This window comes from Argiope bruennichi, chromosome X2 (assembly GCF_947563725.1).
Source record: "Argiope bruennichi chromosome X2, qqArgBrue1.1, whole genome shotgun sequence".
NCBI classification, from domain to species: domain Eukaryota; kingdom Metazoa; phylum Arthropoda; class Arachnida; order Araneae; family Araneidae; genus Argiope; species Argiope bruennichi.
In genome coordinates this window covers 39,725,062-39,752,510 of record NC_079163.1, presented here as the reverse complement: position 1 = coordinate 39,752,510, position 27,449 = coordinate 39,725,062, and the positions used below count along the sequence as shown (strand labels likewise).

Below are 27,449 nucleotides of genomic sequence, written 5' to 3'. Positions count from 1 at the left end.
GTTTTTTTATTCTTATCTTTTTATATTTATCTTAATTTCTTACTTTGTTTATTAAAAATGGATATTAAAATAGAACCGTAAAATCGTGGGATTGTGTTTAAAATATTTTGTAAATAAATTAGATGAATTACATTTGTAATAAATTTTTAACTTTTGGAAAATTTAAAAATTCCTTTCTGTGTAACAATTTCTTCATAATAGTGCTTACTTATCTTTATCTTTTTATATTTATCTTAATTTCTTACTTTGTTTATTAAAAATGGATATTAAAATAAAACCATAAAATCGTGAGATTGTGTTTAAAATATTTTGTAAATAAATTAGATGAATCACATTTCTAATATATTTTTAAATTTTGGAAAATTTAAAAATTCCTCTCTGTGTAACAATTTCTTCATAATAGTGCTTAATTTTCAATTTAAAAATATTGTTTATTGCTTTTCATTAAAGTATTGAAAAGGTGCTCTAAAACTTTTTCATTATTATAATTTTCTGCCTCTTAGTCTACAATATAATTCATATGATTACAATTATTACAGAGTCCATAAATTAATATTTCTCAAAATAATTTCAAAATAGCTTTACCACTTTGAAACAATTTTTTTATCTAAAAAAACTAACTAAGAATCCCGAAATATTTTAAATGTTTTATTGCAGTTTGAGTCAGTTACTGTACAGAATTTCAGAACGCACGAACAAATGAATGAAAAATAGATGACAAAACCCTGTCCTTACAAACATGAAGCATGCGGAGTGAAGTAAAAGTGTTTAATAAAGTTACTTTAAAATTTATTTATATATGCAAATGCTTTTGTTGAGTACAAAAGTAAAAAGCACTGTTCAATCGTGGAACAAAATAGTTCGTTAAGAGGTAGAGCAATTAAAAAAGAATTTTGCAGAAGTTATCGTTTTTTTTTTTTTTTCCAATTTAAAATGATCATATGAAAAAGAAAACATATTATAATTAATAATTTATATGAGTGTATAATCATGTTCTGGGAAACTCATTAAATAATGCATTCTCTTCAAGATTAATTTATTAATTAACCAATCTTAATTAAAATAAAGTTCATAATTATAGCTATACGTTCCCAATTGCCTGAGAAAATATGGTGTAATTGGGAGCATGTGTTTTCGCTTCATATCACAGTAAATAATTCATTTGAAGAGAATAAATTTATAATGATGAGAAAATATTGCATATTTCCTCAGTATTTTACCACCCGCTCCCAACTATCCAAAGTACTGTATTTCTACGGTTTTCACATAAAAGAATAAGGGATATCACATATAAACTATCATATTATTTGCTATCTTCAATTTGAAGTAATTTATGATCATTCTATTCCCAATTCTGCCGACCAAAAAGGAAAAATGACTCTTTATAAAAACAGAAATAACTGGATAAATAAGAAAGAAATATATAACATCTATAAACTTACTTTAAAATAAATAGGGATTGTTAGTTCAATTTGGTAATAGAAAATAGACCTCTCATTTCATATAGAACGCTCAATCTCCAATTCAACTAATTTTTCTTTGATATTTACGCTCTTGAAAAAAAAATCTACTCAGTGATAAACTCAGGTAATATAACTTTTACTAAACTCTTGACAGTCGCAAAGTATCGTTAATAACCAAAAGTAATTTTATTTAAGTCGAAATGGTGTTTTTTAAACTTTCTCATTCAACACATCACCGTCTACTTCATCAATCTCATAGACGAACGAATTTCTCATTTCCATACGCTCCGTTACTTATTGAAAAAAAAATGAAAATCATGATCTTCAGATTCCTTCTACGACATCATATCTTTTTATTCCTTCCTTTACATCAGTTTTCTTGTCTACACTTATATTCGACGTCAATCTGCATTAAATCATTTTTAAAAACCTGCGCAACCAATCACACGAGAAAGGCATTAAGTATGTCGATCGCATGATAGATTCTTTAAAAATATCAGTTGTCAAATTGTCAAGAGGGTTTACATTACTGGCGAAACAGGGCGCCACCGTGCTCCTAGACTTAACATCATTCATATTATATAATATACGAATTGCATGAAATTGACAGGTTTTTACTGCATTAAGAATCTGTTTATAATCACTTGACGATGAAAATTGTCAAAAGTAATTGAAAACCCTCTCCTACAACTCAGGAGAAATTTTAAAAATGAAAATCTTACTCTTAACTGTTTTATCCTGCAGACCAAGAAATGTATAACTTCGCAACTTAACTTGGACATAGCCGGAGTAGGAAATGAAAAACGACAATAAAAAAACGTTTTAATATGGTGGTAACTAAAGTAAAAAACGTTAGAAAATTCCAATGGAAAAAGCGGGAGAAATGGTGATCGTTTTTCTCTAGATCGATAAAAAAAAAAGTATGTTTCCTATCTCTCTAAGATTTTACTGGTGCGTACAGTCGTCAATGCTCCCAATTACCTTCACTGATTCTACTTAATTAAAAAAAATCTATGAAGATATCCTAATTTTAATTCGGCTGGGCTCTATAAACTACTGTTTAAACGGCATGCTCAAGAAAGAATATTCGAAGAAATAGTCAGTAATGACTTATTAATTTTAAACATAATTTATTCTTTGTGAAGAACATTCCATCAATGATTTAAGTTATAATGGGATGTCATTTTATTACATTTAAAGATAGTTTTCCGATGTAATTGTATTACTTTCATGTTGAAATATGTGAGAATGACGCGTTCATTTTTCCAAGACAACAATCCTCAAAAAGGTAGCCACTTTTTACACAATTGTTGAAATCATATGAGAATCACAAATTGTGCTGAACTAACTAATATAAAATGATTTCAGGTCGCATTCCAGCTATAGTATGAAAACTGGGATTGAAGCATTGTTACGCAAAGACATTATTTCTAACTACATAGTGTTCAAGCTTAGGTAACTGAAGCTTTTTTTTAATCAACAGAGCATCACTGCTAATAATACTGCTTATAACAGAATTAGCGAAGAAAGTATTTGACTGAAGAGAAGAATTGCTGGTCACATCTCTCACTGGTCATGCAGAAACCACATTCTAGACAAATCCCAAACAAAAAGCAAGCTCCTCCAAATAATCAGATCATAGACCAGATAAGAGATGATATAAGAGATGAAGTAAAAACATCAACGAAGAATTGCCTAGTTAAGTATTCTTTTACACCATTCACAAACAAAGACATTTTATACCTATTTGATCGTATGTCATGAGGTGTTTCTATTGACAGCTTCTCACTATCTTCACAACTAAAGAGATATTAAGCGATTTAAAAAAATTTCGCTCTTTATTGAATTAATTTGTGACGATAAAAATTAACATGAGAGACTTGGTAGCGTGGCAAAGGTAAGCAGCTACAGAGGCAAAGTATAGCTATTTCGACCTCAGCTGCCATCAATGTCTGAACAATGGTAAATGGGACCTATTATAAGCATTTTTTTTTCCTTTCACTATATTTGGTTTTAAAAAGAGGCATAAACGCCCTCCATGGTTTCCCTTTGAGAGGTACCCAACAAATTTACACCCTCCTTGCATCCCTGCTGCTACATCTTTGAAAAATCTCTGACTGTTTTCATATTTTAAATAGTTTTACACATTTAGGAAAAAGAGACATTCTTTGAACAAATAATGAAATCTGGATATTCGAACGTAGAAAAAAATCCAAGAAGCACCTTCATGCGTAAGGAAAAGCAGAAAAATCCAAAAAAAGACAACCCACCCAGAATATTCAGAAATATTTGTATAGTAATGACATTGTCCCTACTTTTAACAAACGCATAACTAAATGCATTTTCTTTAGATAGTAAAAGCTTTTCAAAGAAACTGAAAATAATATGAAACAATGAAGAGCTTGAGCACCCCTCCACAGATAAAATCACACGACTTATCACTAATTACAAATTAGAAGACGAGGACTGTTTCAGAATCCTCAAATTTCTGGATTTTATTCAATAAAAATTATAATAACTCACAATAATTTTGAAGTTTTCAATCTGCTTGTTACTTCTTGTATTTTCCTGTAATTCTATTTCAAAATAAAGATATGTACATTCACTTGTTGTTTTCTCTAATTTCAATCTTAATTAAAAGAAAAGATGCCTAACCACAAAGTCAAATCGCAACAGAGGTAGCTTTGTAACGAATCAAAAATATATTTATTGATTAAATAAATAATTTATGATTTATATGTTTTAATTAAAATATAGAAGTAGTACAGAAGTGTGAGAATAGTTACTAAAAAAAATGTAAAGGTTGTCACAAAATCACCTTGCTTTACACTCATTGAAAAATATATACTATAAATATTTTGAAGTGTCATAATATATTTGCGAAAAATTTATAAATGATGAACATGAAATTTAACATTTGTGTCAAAGTTTACACAAGCAAAGTCGTCAAGCGGCAAATTACTTTGGAAACCATCACCATCATTTGAACAAAAATAGTGTATTTGGTCTCATATTAAAGCATACGAGTTTCGATTTTTTTTAAAGTAAAATGTAGGCAATTGTGCACACAATACACTTAAGTATAATATTTTACCATTCAATACAATTTTAATTTATTTTCTAGAAGTTTAAAATTTACATACCTCTTCCATAATCCTTCACGCCGTCGTACAGTTCTTCGTATTTGATTTCCTCACCTCTCTCCAAGATAACCTCTAAAAAAAGAACATATTAGGTAAATAAAAATTTGCACATTTTTTCACATACAGTCATAAACCATTTCCTCAAAAGCAATATTAATATACCATTCAGAATCAAAATTTAGTGGAATATTGGTGTGCGAAAATAAGCGTTTTCGTCTGTCAATATTTTGCTTAATAGCTTCTTTAATACTGGAGAAAAGAATCTCCATCTCTGTTCGGAAACAAGAAACTTAAAACAATTAAAAAGAAATTCATGAAAAGCAAATAACGGATGCAACATTAAATGCAAAAGGGAAAAAAATGTGCTAATATTTATTAAGTGTTAATGACTGTAGTTTTCAATCTTTCTTATAAATATAGCTGGATTTTCCTCGTCATAAAAATGGTAATATAATAATGACATACTCAATACTAGACGTAATATTTCTCTGCTTCTATAAAGGAAGTTCTAGAATTTAAAACAATAAATGGGGAGAAACGAGGGGTGTAAAAAATTAAAACAATCAAATACAAAATTCAAAAACAATGATACAGATCATTGTTAAAATTTTCAAAGAAATTAAAAAGAGATAATGTGTAATACATTTTGTTATTATTTCAATTACTTTTCCTTCACGTTGATTCATCCATATTTATCATAATGGAATGACCAGATATTGTGTGTGTGTGTGTGTGTGTGTGTGTGTGTGTGTGTGTGTGTGTGTGTGTGTGTGTGTGTGTGTGTGTGTGTGTTAAATTTGAAGCATAAACATAACAGGGTAATTAGGGACATACTGTAATTTTATCCATGGAAAATGAGGTCGACATAAACTGTGCTTTACTCCAGAATATTTTTCACCAACATTCTTGATGTTAGAAAACTCCTTTTTTAGTTCTGAACGGAAAACACAAGAATACATTATGTGTTGATGACGTTTTGAACATAAAATATCACTATCAATTCTTATTCAACAAATTCAAGTCTTTTGATGCAAGTCTACAGATGTAGCACTTCATTAATGATTTTGGTTCTGCAACAACACTACACACTTTTCCATCAATCGTTGTTAGCAAAACAAAGTGTTTACTCTTTAGTATTCCACAGTCATTTGATATTTTTGCTTATTTTTAATATGTTTATTTGGCCTCCAATGAATTGAATTTCTTTATTTGCAATAAATGTTTAATTTCCACTACTTTTTTAAAAAAAATTGTAGTTTTTCATCGATTGACTTTCACGGGTGAATATTTCACCAATACATATAATGTCACAGTAAGTTGCTTTTCCAATTTCAGGAGCTGAAAAATGAAACATCTATAATACGTTTGTAAAAATTTCTGAGGTTAGTGACTACAAAATAGGTCATTACAAGATTGGTTAAGAAATAGCAAATCTTAAATTGCAATATACATAAGAGAATACTTTTAACTAATAGCCTAATTTTACACTTTAATCCACAATATGAAAAAAAATTTTAAGGCAAAACATTTTAATTCTTAAAGACAGCAATTAATAAATTTATTAAATGTAAAAAGGGTTTTTATCGCAGTCGTTATAGTTAAAAAAAGAATCAAAAGAAGTTTTTGATGTTAATAAGATTTCCACAGAGAAGTTAAAAAGAACAGTTTAATAATTGTATAATAATAAACTATAGTTAATAACTCGCTTTCTAATCAGGAAATCATCGTGAAAGATTCTATATGAAAAATTAAATATGAAATTGGCAAAAAAAAAAAAAAAAAAAAAAAAAAAATCGATGAAAATAATAATGAATATCCTGAATAATGTATTTATTATGATTATAATTTAAAACAGGGCCGATAAACTTTGCCATATCTTTAAAAAATTTCACAAAATCTAAATTAGAGCTAAAATGACTTTTAAAAATGACCTTTAAGATTCGAAATGTTTTATTCATATTAAAACAATTTAAATTAGTACACAATTTGAAACAAAGCCGTTACATATCTTTTACAAATACACCTGATCTAATTTCAATCCATTTATTCATTAAGCCCCAAAAAAGAATGTACTTAAACATTACAACAAAGCTGAAACTTAAGAAAAACACGTGTCCACTCAAAGAAATCTGTACCTCAACTGAGGATAGGAGCTACCAGATTTCTCATGCTCAGTAAATACACAACCAGCAGTTAAAAAAAAAAAAAAAATACATTTTTTAATTTTGTTGGGTACGTTTTAAATTTTGCATTTTTGGTCAAATTTTTAGCACAAATACTTCACTGTATTCTTTTTGAATAAAGAGCACCAAAAACGATGATCCCCCGTCTGATAAGGTCTTTAATTACATGGAAGACTTGATCAGTTACAAAGCATTGTATCCGGCGTGTTTTTTGAAAAGTATAGAAGAAATTTTCATTTTTGGGTTTCACATTTATATCGCATTCCGTAACGTCGCATTTTCATACATGGCAACGTTACTCCAATCCTTTACTTCGCATTAAGATTTGGTCGATGAGTATCCTCGTAAAAACTGACCCACAATTTAAAAAAGAAATGCAGAATATGATCAGTGATTTACAAAAGAAGTTAAAATTAAAGTTGAGGCTCATTAAATGCAAAAAAATATATTTAAAGGAACAGATAGTTTCATTTTAAGGCAAAGAAACCTTTAATTATCAAGGAATCACACAATTAAATGTTTTGTAAAAGTGCAAGCTTCACGAAACTGACTAATACTTGAAAGTAATATATTAAATTACAGCTAACCTCGACATTTTTGCATCATGGCATTTCTCCATCCAACCTGAGCCAGTCGTCTCTGCATGTAAGTCACCATCCTAAGATAAAATATCACAATTAAAGATGCTATTCCAATATACAGAGAAAACCACTGCGTGAAAAACGAATCTCTGACTTCATTGTTTATACCAGAATTATATGATACCTTTAAATTTGGAAGAATACAATTAATACTTAAGAACTTATGAAAATGCTTTTTTTTTTCCCCTTCATAGAAACAGCATTTTCAAAAGGAAAGAAATAATGTCGATACGAATCCAAATAAACGAATGCGTGAAGTTTAAAGTTTATTCATAAAAATAAATAGCAAACTGTACGTTTTCATTACACGGCAACTACTATTTCTTCAGTTTATAAAGAAATTCAGGTTCATTACCACCATATGCATCATTTCCGAGGAAACTCCAGGAGGGCGGTATTGAAAAACGTGATTTTTTTTTAGTGGCAATGTTAAGTGAAGCAGAAGTGACAGAACAAACAATGTTGTGCGAGGGAAACATCGAACGTGTTCGGCAGCCATTTATCTAATTTCTGTCGGCAGAAAGGAGTAGTGGAACAGAATTTTATAGTTGAATTGATGAATGTGCATGGTACCAAAAGTATATTATATAAAGTTATTTTAATTATAGATCAATAAAGTTTAGACATTAATGAACATGGCAGCTCAAAAACTGTATTTGATGTCATGCATTTTGCATCATTTACAGTCAATCCTATTTTTGTGAAGCCTTTTCTATGCGATTTATTTTGTGCGACTTTTTAATGAAGTACATATGAATTCCAAAGGTGATGGCATTATAACACAGTTGTAATGTTTCCCATCAGTGTATATACCATACAATATGTATGGTATACAATGTATGTATATATCACAGCAACTAATTCCAATATTCCAAAATGAAATAAATAATATATTACAAAAATAAATCAACTCCAATATCTTCAAGAGACGAAAGTGATTTTGAACTAGTTCACCTCTAGACGTGCGTTTTGGATTACGATGAATCGTATTGAATTTTGTGCATTTTGAAAATTTCTCCACGTTTACAATGAGAAATTCAATTGTTTAAAAAAATGTTTCCATTTGCAATTTAATTATCTTATTTGCAAAGCATTTTCATATTATTTCGTAAATCTGCGACAGATTTTCTAAGTGATACTTTTTTTTAATACGGTCTCCCTTCACTGCAAAAAAAAATTTTTTTATCTATAATATGTTGTAAAAAATTATTTGGCATAGCTACCTGTGAAGTTTCGGAATGTTTTTTGTGTGATTTCTTTTACGTAGTCCCTATCTATCGCAAGAACAGATTTGACTGTACAATCGATCTATAAATACCAGTTCCACTAGTATCTATTAACAAAAATTAAAAGACTGAGCTCCCAAAATGATCAAAGGTAATCCTCACACGACATTGCTCGTTTTGTCTCTTCTGTTTCACTTAATGACACCCCGCCACTAAATGTTTTATACCAGTTCTCAGAACCGGTCATCTCCATACAGGCACACGGGTGTAAACAATCTTCAGAGACCCTAAAATATGGACTCAGGAGTTCCAGTTTAAGTATGAAAGAATTCCTACCATTTATAGTTCTAAGATGAATTTTTATCATTTTTCTGCAATTTTAATTCGGCTGTTTTGCAAAAGCAACCTATTCACCCGATTACATATCTTTTTTTTTCGGGGGGGGGGGGAATTGGGATGGTTTAATTTAGGAGATGTTACATCCTTTCTTTTTTTACTGTACCAAAAATAAATAATGTGCTCAGTCCACGAACACCAAAAATCTCCATGTCATTACTTTAAAGCGTTTTAAAAACTTATTTTTTATATACAAATTGATTTTTTTCTTTTCATCTTATTTCAAAATAAAAACAAGAAATCTGCATCATTGAAAAGAGAAATAAGATGACTAAATTTAATTCTAAATTCAAATTTTCAGTGAATTTTGCGAAAATTAGAAATCTCCTCCAGCTTTTTTCTTGCTTTCTTGTGTAATAGTATTAAATAACCCATCCTATATTTGATAAGAATACAACATACAGAGAGTTTCAAAACAGTTTACTTTTTCAAAAAAAAGTTAAATAAAAATTCTATATTCTTACTCTGACATATTTCCAGTCATAACCATCTCTCTTCGGATTCTACGGTTGCAATGCGCAATCCTATATTAAAAAGTAAAAGAATATATAAAACAGAAATTTGTCATTTTTATTTCAGAAACAAACAAATGGTAAGAATAAGAATGAATACAAACTAGTAAAAATTATTCAAAAGATTGAAAATGTCTTGAAATGTTGTTTCATTGCACGAGTTCACAAATGTTTAGCTGCAGTACTAATTTCACAAGCACAGGGTGGTTATAATTAAACTTCCCCTATAAACAGCATCATACAACGCAAACGGGTAAAAGGATTGCAATGAAATTTGGTATATACATCAATATAACTATACACGCGATGCGCTCATGGAATTTCGGGGAAAAAATTTTAGTTCCAAAATGTCCATCAGAGGGCGCCTTTTCGGGAAAAACATTAATTTTAACACAATAAACGACCAATACGGTATACAGAAACAATATTAACATTTATGACTAGTTTCTGATCACCTTGTCATTGAACCATATTAAGTAAAGGTAAGAAAAAAATAGTAGTACGCTGTTTGACAAAAACTTCAGTTTGCAGAAACAAGAAGAGACTAGAACAAAATTGTACAAGAGGAGCAGTTGTTAATCATGTCCAGAATGAAGTATGGAAAGGTGCTCAATGTGACCACCCTCATTCACCTGCAAATCAAGTCGTTGGTCAGTGTGTTCAACAGCAGATAGTAACTGATTAGTTGTGAGGCTTAGCACATGAAACGTTATGGAGTTCTTTAAGTCATTCAATGTCGCAACACCGTAGCAACAAGATACCGTCATCATTACAGCCGGAAATATCCACGTAAAACACGACAACGATTGCAAACGTTTCTTATCCTGACCTGTTTTACATAAAGCTTCCTCTTCTTCACAAGCATGCAAATCTCGACATTTTTTTCCTAGAATTGACAGCTTTTCCCGGTTTTACATTTTATTACTCATAATTCTTGTTCTGGATTATTAATATAGTTTCTGTATTCCGTTTTCGGCGTTTATTGTGTTAAATTTAATGTTTTTCTCGAAAAGGCACTCAGTGCACCTTGTGTATACCCTATATACCCAATTTCACTGCAATCCGTTCATCCATTTGCGTTGTAGGATGCTGTTTATAGGGGAAGTTTAATTATAACCACTCTGTAGATCACAAATTCGATGAAATAAAAATCTCCGCTTTATTTCACATAACTAACACATTTTCCAAATGTTTAAATCCTCAGTTCAAAGAGTGTTGTCACAAGATTTATGAAAGAGAAAATAACTCCTTAAGGATAGTTTGACTTTTTAAGATGGACTTGTATCGGCACAATATAGAACAAAAACACAGTTTTGAAGATGCAATCCGTCAATAAAGTATTTGAACATCTTCCTGCTAGCAGTCTGTAATTCTTGAAATCAAGAAAATGTGCCATTTGATTTAATAATGTACCTTTTTAAAATATAAACAAACCGTATTAGATTAAGGGACTTTCTTCATATTTATTGTCAAATAATCTTCACATTTTCCAATAGAAATACTCAGCTTTTCTCCTTTTAAATGATTTCTTACATTCAGAACCATCGGAATAAGAAATTCGTTTTGTTTGATGAAACACAACTGGAGATATGCAAGAAAAAAAGGTCTAAAGGACAGTCTCAATAAATAAATGTGCAGAAAATATCATTTTTATAATTCTTTATATTTTTACATATCATCACATTCAGCAGAGCAGGTAGATAATGAAAAAAAGAGGGCGTGAAACAAATTCAGAGCTCATACAGCTTCAATAGAGAATTCCCCGATATTTAGCTGGGCAAGCATTTTGGAGTGACACTATTTCTAATTATGAGTGTCAGAGAAAATTGGGAAAAGCCACGCGAAACTCAGAAGTCAAGGTGAAGTCTGAATTCAAGTGATTAGAAAATAATTTTTAAAACACGATTAGTTGAAATTGTTTTCCACAGTTTTATTCATCTTATTCATGATTAAGCCAAAAGCTTTATTTTCAGCAACTATTAAGAGTTTTTTTTTTTTTTTAAACCCATGACCTGAGGACAATGTTCTAACTTTAACAGGTGGGTTCAAGAGACCGTATGGCACATGCATACGTTTTTCTCTTGATAATCATGCTGTTAATGTTGTTGGACAATTAAAATTATAGAAATTGATTTTGTTACAGGTAACCAAGTCAGGCTATTTTGTACTGCAATGAAAGAAAAATCATTTCTAATTTCGTATCGCCATCAAAGAGCTTCTGATTTTAGCCAACATGTGACTAAAGTGATAATAATTTTCCTCTAATAAAAAAAAAGCCCCGACTCGCCATGAAAAAAATATAGCGAAATAGTGCAACTATATTAAAGATGTGAAGCCACTAGCCACAAAGAGCTTAGATAATCGTTAAAGTATAGCCCTGTTAACTAGAGTTCTTCGTTGTTTCTTTGAATTACTGTACGATCAAAGTAAAAAAAATAATAGCACTTCTGTTGGCAACGTACAACCGACAAGTAGAAGCATTTTCTTGGTCAGCGTGAAAGATCAAAAGTTGCTGTTTTGAATTTAAGTATTATCTCGATGCTGTTATGATGCTTCATTTAAACAGAAATTTTTTGAACATGTAAAATATGGGTTGCGAAAGACTGTAACTAGTTGGAATTATCTTTGAAGAAAGGCCAGGGTTCAAGAGCTCCTGAAATTATCAGCAGTATATGAGTATAAAATAAATTCGCAATCAAAAAAAATTATTGATTGCGAAGTTTTAAATAAAATTTAAATATAATTTTTAAACTTTTGATAATAACAAAGAATATTAAAATTACCAGAATAATTTTAGTAATCTTTGTTATTGTCAAAAGTTTAAAAATTATAATTATCATCATCATTACCCAGTTTTGATTTTTAAAAAAAGAATCATTATCCTTTCTACTATGAAATACCAGTATGGCCAAGTGATGTCATGAAATAACCCCCAACACCACTTTCATCCGAATAATTCATTCTTAAAAAATTAGTACTTTAGTACTTTTGTAGATGAATTTTACAGCATTTCATTGAATTCTGAAGTTATCGTTTCCCTCAAGTGGGAAAAAAACCTAAACGATTATACTTTGAGTTGGGTCACTAAATGAATTCACCTGGCCATTAATAGTTACACTGGAAGCATTCCTCAGCCGCAATACTTCAATGTAGTGAATATAGAAAAGTACAAGTAAAAGTAGCGTATTCTTCAAAAAAGTGTGAAGAAACATCAAGAAAAGTTTTACAATCATGATTGGCCAACAGAATCATTGAAAGGGTAAATAGCAATAAGTGGCACTATGAAACTGAGACAAAAATAAGTTACAATAGAATTTCATCCAAGAGAAAACGTGTAACATACTTAAACGATACTGTACGTTCTAAAGAGGCTATGATGGTTTCATACGTATATAAACATAGCAGAGCAGAAGTCATGCTATCAAACAAGCATTTTATCAAACGAAGATCATTTCAAACCCTAAGAGATACTTGATTATCCGTATTGCAAAGGGAGTATGAATAGCTTGGACAGATTGGTGAATGAAAATTCATATTTGAGTAACACTACAATAGCCTTATTTGTTTCCACTTATTAAGGCCACTAATCCTATTTTTTTAAGAGGTTGTTATAGCAGCACTCAACGCAAGCATTGTGGTTACACGTTATTTGAAAACTGATAAGAAAGGTAAATTTTTTCTGTGATGGTTTTTTCAAAATTTAGGAATGGCCTCAGTAAAACCATTAATAACTATTCAAAAACTTAGCGACTACCAAAGTATGTCTTACAAAGCTTGAAAAGCATGATAAAACATGAACAAAGGGCGGATACTCCCCACCACACAGACACCTTATATAATATTTTGTAGTCTAAAAGAAATGTTGCTTTAAGTTAGATCGCATTTGAGTGGTTGATCGGGCTGTATATATATATATATTTTTTTTATTAAAAAAAAATTCGATCAGAACTGGTAAAGTAAAAGAGTTAAATAAACCGATTTATTTTCTTAATACGTCTTTTTGCGGCCTGTATTTTGTGACCATATTCATCCTGTATGACATTTTTGTGCCCATATTCAATAGTCTTAAAGATTTTTTTTTAACTTCAGAGAAGAAAAATTAGTTCAAAGAACCAAATTAATTTACACCAAAAAGAACCACACAGTTTTATTCTGGCATTGCTCATCGTACAGTTATTAAGTATCATTATAAAGGAATTAACATACTCTTAAAGATTTTTGAATTAAAAATTTCATTATATTTGAATAGAATCAAATTTCAAAATTTCCACTGGCAACACTCCTTTTTCTCATCAAATTTCAAAACTTTGATCTTCTAATGTTAAAATAAAATTTTTGACTTTTATTCATATCTTAAAAAATAATATAAATATTGACCTGAACTCTTTTTTTGTTATGAAAATATAAGATATTCCACACATTTTAAATATATATTTATAAATAAAAAGTGATTTTAAATATGCGAAACAAAATTCCAAAATTAAAGTTAACATTTTTTTTAATTGCAACACATTTAAATTTGAACATAAATTGATGGGAAAGGCCATTTTATAGAAGCATGCAAAATTTTAGCTCGTTCCTACGAGTAGTTTTTTCGTTACATTAAATTTTTATACTGCCTCTAAACCAATAAATTTAAAGGTGTACTCACAAACGACAAAATGCCGACAGCATTTTGTTTGACATTCAAATATTACTGTTCATGCATTTCTTGAATCAAATATCATTTTCCACGTGGTTGTAATGTAAGAATGTATATTAAAAAAATTTCATCAGCGGCAAAAAAAATATGAAATTAAAGTAACAACATCAATAAAAAAATGCTTTCCATTCCCACCAAGTTTTATTAATATTTACTACTCTTAAATACGAATAGTCTCTGTCTTCGTAAAAGAAGCCTTAATTTTTACTCATACATTTACTTATATAATGCCACTTACAGAAAATAAGAAATTACTGAAAAAATGGGAATTTTATTTCCTAATAAATATTTCGTAGGATTGTAGATATTTAATTTTACAAACGAGCTGATCCAATTATTTCTCTTTATAATTAATGCATAATAAACTCACATTCGTTAACAAGAAAAAGGACATTTCAGTTTAAATTTATCGATGTTTGTTTATGTGCTCAACATTTCTCACAAAAGTCTAAAATTTCATAAAATTATTCTGCTGTAATTATAATTAATATTGCACATAATCATAAATGGAGTAAAAATATTCAGGCACTAAAACATCATTAGATAACGCATTTACTATTAATTTTTTTGAGTGCAAAATACATCTTGCATTTATTCCCTACACATGTAAAAATGTACAATTTCAAATAATTTTACTGATTCACATAGTACTGATTAATATTTTAATTATAATTATTGTTTTCGTCAGTATAAAATTAATTTTTTTTTACTTTATATTTAAACAAATGGCAGAAGCGGATCATATTTTATTTTTATTTTTTTTTATTTCAATTCACTTGCATGTAAATTTACTTGAATAAACTTCTTTGAAACGACAGTTTTGTAAGAATTTCTCTCGATAAGCAAAAATATTTTATTAGAAAAAATTACACAAAATGTCAACTGAAATGCATTTTTAAATTTTCTTAGAGATTTGATACATACAAAGAAGACAAGATATTATCAGTGACTTTTTTATAGCAATTCTTTCTTTACTTGATCTCAATTATATGAACCACCGTTATTTGTCAAATAATTCTGTTTAAGCACATTAAAGCACTGTTCTTAAATCCTTTTGAAATGAATTTTAATCGATTAAGAACGAATGCAAACTTTTCTATTATCAACTCTTGAAGACAATTATGCTGTTTTTGATAAATTACGTATAGATGTATCATTACGATTTGTAACTCATTTTTATTGATTTTATTATTCCATTTAATATATTTAGTTGATAAATGCCAATTTAATCGATTATATTCAATCGAGAAGTTGTAACAAATTTTCCATTATTAAACTGGATACATCTTAAAGATATCCTATGGAATAATTATTCACATAATTATATATATAATAATTATCCCATATACCTGCTTCCAAATTGCTAATTATATCAGAAACAGCAAAATATGTTATGAATTATCACTTAAGCAAGTACAATAATGATGAAAATTAAAGATATGTAGAATAAATGAATGAACATTTAGAATGACGCGCTCCGAATTACGTTACAAGTCTGTTATAAGCATATATCCTGTATACGTATTTTCATATAACGAAATATTTCGCAATCAGAAAATATTTACATAGAATACTAAACTGCGGTAAAGCACGGAAGAAAACTGATTTATATTCATCAGTGAAAGAAATGTGCTACTTTTTTTATATGCTCGTAAAATAACATGGTGTATCATGTCATGCCTATTAGTGAGTAGTAATGAGAGGAATAGTATATTATGATAAAAAAAATAAAGTGCAAAAAGGATAAAAATCAGATAATTTTTTCTCTCCCATTATCGGTAAGATTAATTTTAGCACTGTTATTAATAATTCTTTTAAATTGCTGATTTACGAGAAGATTCAATGAATGCTTGAAAACGAAGTTCTTCACTTCCGATCATCATAGTTTGATATGATAACATGGCACCGAAATTCTTAGTAAATGGTTGTACATTAAGAGGATTTTGTAATTTCAACCATGCAAATCATTGTAATTTACTTAATAGATAAAGAAAAAAAATTAATACAGTTAGTAGGCTTACATAAATGAATTGTCGGCAATATTCGGTCCAGAGTTTAATTTGTGTGGTAAAGCTGTTACTGGAGTTTTAGTCATATAGAAGATGAAGGATAAAAAATATATTGAATCAAAATAAAAACTGTTTATTTTGATGCTTTCAACATAATGGCGTTTCAGATTTAGATGCAATTTAAACAAAACTTACAATGCTCTTGAATATTCCTTTGCGGAAAAGAACCAAACTTCTCCCAAATATTTTCAGTGTAAATATTTCGTCATACATGAAGTAGCAATCGATTTTAAAATGCAGATTGCAATTTTACAAACGGCTTTAAAGTGTTAAGAAAATTTAATATCATTACCAATGTCCAGAGAATATCTAAATCTTAAACACAAGAATATGGAAACCCCTTAAAAGAAAATACCACGTCTCCCGATGTAATCATAGTATATTAACCATGATTTCGACTTTGGGTTATATTTCCACGGGGAAATCTATTCATTGCATTAAAAAAGTATATTGCCGTAGGAAATTTCAAAGTTTGTACAATTTTAAATACGTAGACAATCCCTTACGAATATTTAGCAACTTTTAGAATACGTTAATAGCTCTGAAATCGTACTTTTAGTTTTTGTGTCTATTAATCGATAATAGATACAACAAAGATAGATTGGGTGGGTCCCCCCCCGACACTGTACATTTCCAGACTGCTTAAGAAATAATCTATTATCTATATATGTAATCTATATATATAATAATCTATCTATGAAATAATCTATTTCCTTCTTGAGGAAACTTTCCTATTTATACTGTTTACTTTTGATTTGACAAAACTGAACAATGATTTAACAAACAGGGGAAAAAAAATTATTTGCAAACAAAAAATGAAAAGCGACCGAAAGAAAATATTGACAATGGTAGTACGCATTTTTAAACAAAAAGGAGGTGGTATTGTATCAAAATAAAATAAACCATTCAGTCGCAACTATTTTGTATTAACTTTAGTCCGCCAACCATAGTAAAAAAATCATTTGTCTATATATCCAATTGTATCATACATAGTAAAGTGGAAATAAGTTTATTTTTAAAATTTTCTTCTTATTGCATAATTTTTTTTTTTTTTAAGATGGAATGAATGAATTTTGTAGACTTTTGTGATGATCGATTTCACATGCTGCTTATTCTTAGATATGGACATCCACCATGCTATTGTGCATGCGCCAGGAGGCAATTTTATTGAAATAGAAATGGAATGAAAGACGCAGGAGTTATTTACATTTTATTTAACAATACAGTAAATCCCGCTTATCAGCGGAATTATCAGCAAAAGCGTAGTAACCGCAAGTAAACCGTAAAATTGAATTAGCCAACCAAATACAAAAGGGGAGTGCAAAAAAAAAAAAACTAATCCTGTGGGAAAAAAAGACAAGGCCTCATAAAGAACTATGGAAACGTGTTTATCCTATTCTTTATGCATAACTTTTACAAAGCAAAATCTTCAAAAAAAAAAAATCCTGCTGCATGGAGTGCACGCAGAAACTCCGTTTGTAACTTTAGTAAATGATTCATTTTCACTGGTTGCCAATGATGTTTCATTTTATTTACGAAAAAAAGACCAGCGAATTATCGAGTAGGATAATAATTATTAAAATAGAAAATTTTCTGTGCCTTTCCTCAATCTCCCGGAATTCGAGGTCGGTTAGCCACCCTGAGAAATTCTACTAAGCGTAGTTGTTGCGTATATAATTCCTAAGCGTATTGTTTGCCTTTGAATACACGACAGACGGGAAAAAAACCCTAATAAATAAAATGCGCAATTGAAAAAATCATGTTAATATCATAACAACAATAAAGGTACAATAATCAAAGTGATTAAGTTCAATAGAATATCTGGAATTCGAATTTCTAACCATGATGTGAATTAATCATTATTTTATTGTTGAAGTAAGAGAGAATATAAGTAACGCATATAATTTTGCACACAACAATAATAAAAGCAATATATAATAAAACAAAACAAAAATGAAAATATTACCAGTTTATTACTTTTTCGATATTAGAGGTATTTGTCCAGTGCTGAATCAGTTTCAAAATCCAGGTTACATAGAACGCTGTCGGCCCATCATGAGGGTTAAACTTTTGACCAACTAGGGATTTCTTCATGGATTCAAACAGATAAAAAACTGTGGGTGCTCCAAAACTTCTCAATAGAATCCTTGCAGTTTTGCACGAAGGGGCTGACACCGTTCTATAAGACTGGAATTTTCAAACTGATCTAGCACTGGGACAAATCAATCACAATGACAGTTACGCTGATAAGTAATAAATTGTAAAACTTAATTTCCATTTTATATAGTTATGCATTACATTTTATATTATTGTGTGCAAAATTATGTGCATTACTTATTGATACATCATCGTATTTTATTGTCACTATATTGCAATTTCAATGGGTGAAACTTAACTATATTATTAAATGATTTCAAGAGTCGATTTCAAGTTTGGATTTCTTTTATATGGTTCGTCAATACGGTAAATAAATATATTTTTTAACAATGTGGTCAATGAACGATACATGAAGGACTTCCACGTTTCAAAAATCTACATGGACATCCGAAGGTTTAGAAAACACGAAACTTGCCTATTTCCATCTAAAGTAGTGTGATTCTTAGCATAAAAGTACCCGCGACTTATTAATTACAGCAAAATATAGCTTTCAGAACCGCTTAGGACTAAATTGGAGAACCGTCTATAGGATTCTTAGTGGCCAGTCTCAAGTAAAAATTGTTGTAAAAATCTACAGAAAACTACACATAGCATTTTTTTTTAGTACACAAAGCTATAGAGAGGCTAACAGCTTGAGAACTCCTCCTGGAGGGTATAATGATTAAAGCGGGGCTGTGTTCATGACGGATTGTACTCCGTCAGGAAGGTTTGACGATTGTTACGGTAACAGCCATTTTGTAACTAATTACAGTAACCCCATTATTATTACAGCAACCCGCTCATTCAAGATTCGAATGCCTAAATAAGGTGAAATATTTTATTTATAGCTATATCTCTGAAAACGGTCTTTACGCCCAGAATCGGTTTTGTTGTGTATGTGTGGATCTAGAAACAGCAATTTTACCCATAATAAAATTGGGGCCACATTCTCTTAACCGACGAGCCTAGATTCAATGCACAGAGTGATATTCAACGAATCTTTATTTCGATCGCTACCATCCCTCCAACATCTCCTGTTGGAGGGATGGTAGCGATCGAAATAAAGATTCCTGTTGGAGGTATGGTAACAACAAAGGATGTTGGAGAACAGATAATTTCAGTAGAAGTAGATTCCTTGAGTGAAATGAAAGCAATTTGGACTGCCATATACCTCTCTACATGTCTCTGATGCGCATAGCGGTCACAGAGAAATTCATATAATGTTCTCAAATTTTAAATCAGGCATTTCTGGAGACCAGCAATGGACGATTCCATTTTTATGGAAAACAATCATAACAAACAATCACATATAGATTAGCTCAGAGGTAATTTTCTGAAGAAAGAGAGACTAACTGTCTACACCGAATGATGTGATCAGACAAATCACCAAATCATTGGCTCACAGACCATGTTTGAGATATTCTAGGGCAGCTTTTGTACGACGTCAACCCTCACCTAGTGCTTTCCCTATTTAAAAATCATCGCTGTTAGGAGAATGGGGTCTGTTGCCAAAACCATTTACCAGCAAACTCGTTTGTGGCATGAATACTCACCGAGACTCGTAAATTCAGCAGGATAGCGACACTCATCATAAATCGGATGATTCCGAAAATATTAGGGTTCATGCTCATGCCCATTAAAATCTTATTTGCATATTTGAAAAAATTTTTGCTCTTTACATTATATTATTTTTCTGCTACCTGTTTAATAATACAAGGACATATATGTACCAAATTTAATTGAAATAAACGGATTATTATTCGAGATATCACAAATGTTTCTTTGTAACTTCACTTTTAGTCACAAATGTACAATATTCCAAATGTGTACCTCAATTTACTTTGTTTCTACAAATTTATGACCGATATTCTGATGTATAATTCGAGTAAACTACACATTAGATTATGAAAAAAAAAAAAAAATTAATACTTCCGCGCAGAAATTCTTGATAATTCTAAAATCGGAACTTGTTTTTGTTTTCATTTAATCATCCATCTTGATAATCTACCTATGCGGTATTTATCTTAAGCATAGCCTGATTATCTATACCTGATTTATGCGTAGTCTTGAAATCGGAACCTTTTGGTTATCATCTCGCCACCTAATGCATCGAGCTAGCCAGACGTTGAAAGGCAAAGTTAGATATAATAGTGGAAAAAAAAAAAAAAAAAAACATAACTTATGATGTTGCCGACTGTTGGTGGCAAGGGTGATTTGACTCTTGTTTTACTGACACTATAGATTCTTTTTAATACAACTTATTTTCACTTCGTAAAATTGTTCCTTTTTAATGTTTTATTTTTTATTCCCTTTTGAATCAATGTATTACCAGACACCTTTAACATTTATAATATTTCTGAAGGAACGTAAATCAAATACAGTATTTGCAACATTCTAGTTTCAATATTATACAACGCTGAGAAACATAGCATTTTTAATATTACTTTCACTGCATTGCATTATATAATATTCAGTATCTTAAAAAATGACCGATGGATTTAAAAAAAAAATAAACAAAAACAAAATGACATCTGGAGTTAATATTATGTAAAACTTTACATTTATAACACTTTCAAAATTTAGTATTACGGAAATGATACATACTATACATTATTGTCGGTATAGTTTTTGGTATTCATAATACTGCGGAAATATTACATACCAATCCGATCTTAGGAGATTTAATACCATCCGATTGAATTAATATTTTTAACTTACAGCAACTCATCAAAATTACTTCAATGTACACTCGGATCCAAAAGTTCATAAACTGCAGTAAAATATATATTTCAACAAAACAGCAAGGCATACAAGCACCAATTACAAATATGTTATTCAAACCATATGTAATTTGCATACCACGAAAGATTTAAAAACACTTTTTGGACATTTGTACCCGAGAAAATTCATATGATATCATATAAATTAATAATCGATAAATCATTCTTTAAGAACGATTTAAAAGTTCGTTCAAATATCGTTTCAATATTTCATTAACGGTCTTTCCGACTAATTTCAAATTTTATTCATTTCTTCATTAGAGAGCTGCGAAGTTTAAGGCATCTTGAAACACAGAACTCTAACTCTCTAAGCATTTTATTTAACTTTTCCTCAATACTTTTTTTTTTTTTTTTTGCTGAGTGGTGTAAATTTTTCAATTGATAGACATTTTATTAGAGTTACCAACTCGACTTTCTCTTCTACTTATTCAGAACTTTTTGTCCTTAATTCTTCAACTTCTCTCTGTAAACCTCTTTTCTTATTTTTTTTAGTGCAGTTTTAAGTCACTAAATGTTACTTTAGTATTAAACAATCAAAACAGCATTTTTTTCTTCCCCCTTTCGATATCTTCTGATCTTCAAAGTAAGCCAAATATTTTTGTCTTGACCCCTACTTTAGATAATTTTAACTCCTTCCTGATTTCAAGGCAATTTGAATTTTCAGAATATTTCAGATAATCAATTGTGTTTCGTGGGGCTATAAAAGATAGTTCATTTAGACTTCCTATTTCGATTCTTTCATTAGAAGGAGAAACCTTTTATTATTCTACATCAGCTTGCCCATGAGAACGTATCAGAAGTGACTAGATTACTTTCCACAATTTGCTTAGGTTTTTATCGTTTCCTAAATTCCATGCTAAAAACTACCAATACTAATTATTTCTAATGGATCATCTCAGATAGTTTGAAGTTATTATTATTTATAATATTAATTACTCAATAAAGAATAAAATTCAATTAATATATAATTGCATTCATTTTCTTTTATACACAGTATTTTCACTAAATGAGACTACATTATTCAATTTGCTATAACAGTCGTAACTACGTGAAGCCATTCCTTTCTTCCCCCCCCCATCAATATAACATAAGCAACGAACTATTCTGCAAGTAACTGGCGATTTCTCTGAATTATTTTTAAGCATCTTCAAAATAAATGTTTGGCACTGTAAATTTAAATCAAAAATTGTAATCGTGACCTGTCAGCTTCCATCCCGGAACATCCACCCAAATACATAATTTCTGTAATCTACAATCGCTTATCAAGGTCTCTCTGGTCGTACACTGGTTAAGAAGCCGGGCGCTAAGAGGTCCCAGGTTCAAATCTTACGGTAAATAAGAAAAAAATATTGACAGAATAGACTAAAATTAATTAAGAGAGACCTTAAGAAATTTAATAAACTCTTTCATACTCTAAAAAGCAGTTGGAATCAATTTTAGAAATATCTGTAATATAAGGAACTAATTTGCAGAATACCGGGATACTGCGTTGAGCAAAACTGGGATCTACATAATACAATATAGAGCAATACAAGTCCTTTAGCCGTTTCAATATCACAAAATATTGTTTTTCCAAATTTTAAATACATCTGTGACTTGGGTTCTCAACATCTTGTTTCCTTATGCACCTGCTGAAAAATATTGATTAGAGCTGGTCTCTTTAGCCTGTAAAATAAAGAGCTTGTCCCTTAATCTTTGACCACAACCAGCCTTGCTTACAGCGGTACCTGTCTCTTCTAAGAGGTACTTTGCGAACACGAAATGACACTAATGGATGAAAAATCTCTGTGGCTACGCTTGTTACAATACATTCTTATCCAAACTTATCAATCGTTTACCAGCGAGTAAAATTATCACAAAGATTTTTTTTTTTCTAACATGTCTCAAATACACCCCATTTGAAATCAAAAGTTCTGATAAAGCTTTTTATGCCTCTCTGCCATTCTGTCTATAAAGCTTCTCTGCTTTCTTATTGTACATACAACTTTCATTCTTAAACATTACATTTCTTTTACTCTTTAAATACAAAATATTATTTTGTATTCTAATTTTTAAGTATCTTAATCTTCCACCTAAAGATATGTAAAAGTAAGCCAGGGGCAGAGAAAGTAGCGGCATTCCAAAATCAATGCAAAAACTCGTCTAAATTAGCATGGCATGGAGTGAATGGTTGCATATCTAACTGTCCACATTACTGTCGTGCCATTTGAAATGGACACTTAGTGAATACCGGTGGGAAGGCTGAAGCATGGAATACGCAAAGGGTGGGATGGTGTTGGTTCTGTATTCTAGTAAAACATTCGAGAAATAAGCGTGGGAAGTTCGTAAATGAACAGCCTCAATGAATGGCTTAAAACTGTAATAGTGTGGAGTGATCATGAATGATCAGCTTAAATTTTTATTGGTACTTGTTATTTCTAATGAATCGCACACACTTAAAATCTCACTTGGAACTATTATTTAGGAAAATATCTTAAAATTATAAAATCAGTATAGCAGTCATTACTGTGAAATCTTGAACCTTTTTCAGTTTTGAAATCACACAATTTATTACCATTCTCAAATAACTTTTTAAAATGCAAAGAGAAAATACAGGCTTAAATAATAACTTTGATTTTACATAAAAATTATAAGTAGATAAAATTTTCAAAAAATGTACGCATTTCCAAGCTATTTTTTAAAAACATAATATTTCTTAAAATAGTAAACATCAATTCAAAGTATAAATAAGATAATCATGATGTTGCCACAGAAAAAAAAATAGTAAAATATAGAATAATAGTAAGCTATAATTAATAATGATTCTAAAGAAAAACTGAATGATATAACTTTGAAATTTTTGATTTAAAATTTATAAAAAACTGCCAGAAGAAAATAAGATAGCTACAGTATTGAATTAAAAAGCTAGATTTATTGGAACAAATTAAAAAAAAAACATTTCTCACATTAAACTAGTAATTCTTTTCAGAAATAACAAAATATACACATTTAAAAGAAATAATACCATTTATTAGAATAAAGCAATAAAGTACAAAAATGATGCAAATGGAAATTCTAATAATACAATTGGAAATACTTAATACAATCTAAATTTTAAAAAACAAATGACATGAATAGATTGAAATAATTTTTCAGTTATGTAGAAGCATTCTCATACTTTTAAAAGTTTATAAATATACTAATACCTTAAATAAAGCACCACTGTTTTCAAAAAATTAAAACAATTTATTATATACTTACCTCTTCTCTGGCTTTATTCTGCTATTTACTAAAAAGTGAGTACACCAATTTTTAAAAAATATTCTCTCTATTACTATATTTCTACATTGCAAAGTATTGCATGAGATATATATACAAATAATATACAGGGGGACAGGTAAGTAAAGTCATTTTCTGCATATCAGTATTAGTTTGGCATTCTTCAGTGCATAGTGTACTTCAAAGTTGTGCCAAACACAATTAAAGTGACTTATTTATTTGTAAGTAATAAAAAAAAATTGCCAATTTATTAAAATCAATTAATTTAAAAAATTTATTGAAATGACTAGCCAAATATCAGAAGATATATACATAGCACAGTATGCCTTTTGAGTTTCAAAGAGTAGTAATGCAACATTTGCTACTAAAAGCATTTGTGATGTTTATATCCAAGTGCATTAGACAAGTACCAAAGTTGATTTTATAAATTCAGATCCGACAAATTTGAATTTTCAAACTCATCAATCAGAAAGATGATCAACTTTGGAAATTGACGTGTTAAGGGAGGAAGTGAAAACAAATCCATGGCAGACAATTGATGAATTCTACATTGACTGTCTGCCATGGAAACATTCTTACACAATCTTGGTCTATCAACCAAAAACATTTGCAACAGATTGGGAAAGTAAGCTGAGTAGACCTTCAGTTTCCACATAATCGGCAACAAGATAATATAGACCGCAGTGTGTAATAGGCTTTATAAATGGAAAAAAAATACAAAATTTTTTATATTAATAATCTATTAAACCTCATTTTGAATGAAATTTCCTTTTTTTAATAATATTACGTAAGTAGATACTGCATTTTAAGCACTTGACTCTTCTCCTAGAGTTACATCCTGGATACCTGCATTTTGATACATACTTATCATCCATGCAGTGTTGTAGATGGTTTGACATATCTAGTCTTATTTCATTTTAAATGTGAAGGGACAATTTTTCTTGCTCTTTTAGAGGTATTTTCACCTGAGGGTGTTGAAGAAATCTCCAATGGTCTTGTAGTAGCATTTCCATCATTTGATGATCCTTCTTCTATTAATTGGTTTTCATTGAAAGATGATTTTTTACTTGTTCTTGGTTTCCTTTCTTGCTGATGACGAGAATTCTCTCATATTTCAACAGGGACCGAATTATATGCATTTGAAATTGCAATAAGGTCATGACATTTTAGGTTTCATTCCTGACAGCTCAGCTTGTCGTTTTGCCCCCATTTTACAGTATATCAAGCAATTGACAACTACTAAATCTACAAAGTGCGTGAATGCTCACGTTGGTCATTTTTTTGTAATTACTGCATAGCGATAATATGCAAAATAATGGTCGATGCCTCCCATATTATATGCTTTTACAATAGCAGATTATTTTATATCAGCTTTTTGTTTCAATTAGTTTGTCTGTCTTCTGCCTATTCCAATTGACTCATTACCTATACATATGGATAATAGTCACAGATTTATTATCTTTCAACTTGACAAGGCACATCTGACTATTGTCTGTGACCCATTCATCCTATTTGCCAGGTTTCATTATTTTCGATACATGAGAAATTCGATTGCTTCCCCTAAAATCACTTTTTCTTAAAAGTTCAATAACCTCCTTTTGAGTTAACGCCACTTGACTTGAAAAAAATTATTATTAGCTTATAAAATTCCGTATATTCTACACATGATGTCGGTTTGAAATATCAATTACTGACTACAAGACAGCTATAAAATTAAATTTCTTACTAAAGTTTTAAAAAAATTTTAATTTATATTTTATTACATTACAGAACATAAGAATTATTTATTATAAAAAAGATATACAATACATTCAAGGACAAGAAATGACAATTTGAAAACAAGCGCTCAAAAGATAAACAGCGTAAGCAGTCGGGAAACGGGCCAAAAACGCCCAAGGTACATATATGTGTACCTTAGTTAAATTTGTATTTTCACCGATTCTATAGTAGATAACAAGATATAATTTGGTAATAACTTTAACCAGAGACACAGTATTTTATAAAAAAAAAATATACAAGCGTTTATTTTAATAATAAATATTAAAAAATGTACTTATGTTTGCTGTGTTTTCTGTTCAACACAATTTTCGTTATGTCTCTAATTAATAGCGATGGATATGAAAAAAATATCGAGCTGTAGTGCTATTTATTGATGCAAAATGGAAGCTACATTCATAGATGTTGAAATGCATGCATTATTTCGTCAAAATTTAACTTTAAAGGATAAGAAAAAATGAAAAAAATTGCAGGTACACATATCTGTACCTCAGGACTGAAGAGGTTAAGGACATAAATTTATCAAATAGGCAGAAGCCTCATATTGCCATTTCCACGAAAAATTTGAATGAATAAAGCTGTTATACAGAATCTAAACACTTTGCCTTTTAAACTATAACCGATATGAATATAATGAAATGCATACTTTGATTCATTAGATCGTCAAATCCAATATCATTAAAATCCTCCTCTGTATTGTCTTTTCCTCTCGTATTTGACGCGCTTTCCACAGTTAATTTACATTTAACCAAGGAAAATCTACAAATGATTCAACTTAATCCCCAAATGATTTTCCGCTGAACAATTCATTCTGATTCTTCTGTAATAATACTGTCCTTATATTTGCAGTAAATTATATTACAATTCAGAACAGAAGGCACTTCATACAATCATGCGACATGCTCCTCATAAATAGGCTGTATCTACTAAAGAATGCTATAAGCTGTCAAGCAATACAACTGAAATGCAACTGGAGCTGAAACCAGAGATGAAATATAAAACTTTGTAATATGTATTTTCCTTTCAATTTGATGCTCTTAAAGAGAGAGGATCGCGAGTTTTTTATTGCTATATTGTAAGCGAATATATCTTTTATAGATTTATTAATTGAAATGAGCATGTTTAATTTTAGTATGTTTGAAATTCTATTCTTTTAATAGATTT

General features: G+C 29.9%; 1 protein-coding gene across 4 annotated transcripts in view; it reads right to left on the bottom strand.

Moving 5' to 3' along the window:
• Positions 1-27,449, bottom strand: part of LOC129960233 (uncharacterized) — a 54,528-nt gene that overhangs the window by 6,691 nt on the left and 20,388 nt on the right. For all 4 annotated transcript variants that reach the window (XM_056073492.1, XM_056073493.1, XM_056073494.1 and 1 more), the window contains 3 exons: positions 9,517-9,576; positions 7,377-7,447; positions 4,607-4,678 (listed from right to left, as the gene is read on the bottom strand). In XM_056073492.1, the coding sequence (XP_055929467.1) occupies positions 4,607-4,678; positions 7,377-7,447; positions 9,517-9,576 (203 nt within the window). The remainder of the gene's footprint in view (positions 1-4,606; positions 4,679-7,376; positions 7,448-9,516; positions 9,577-27,449) is intronic.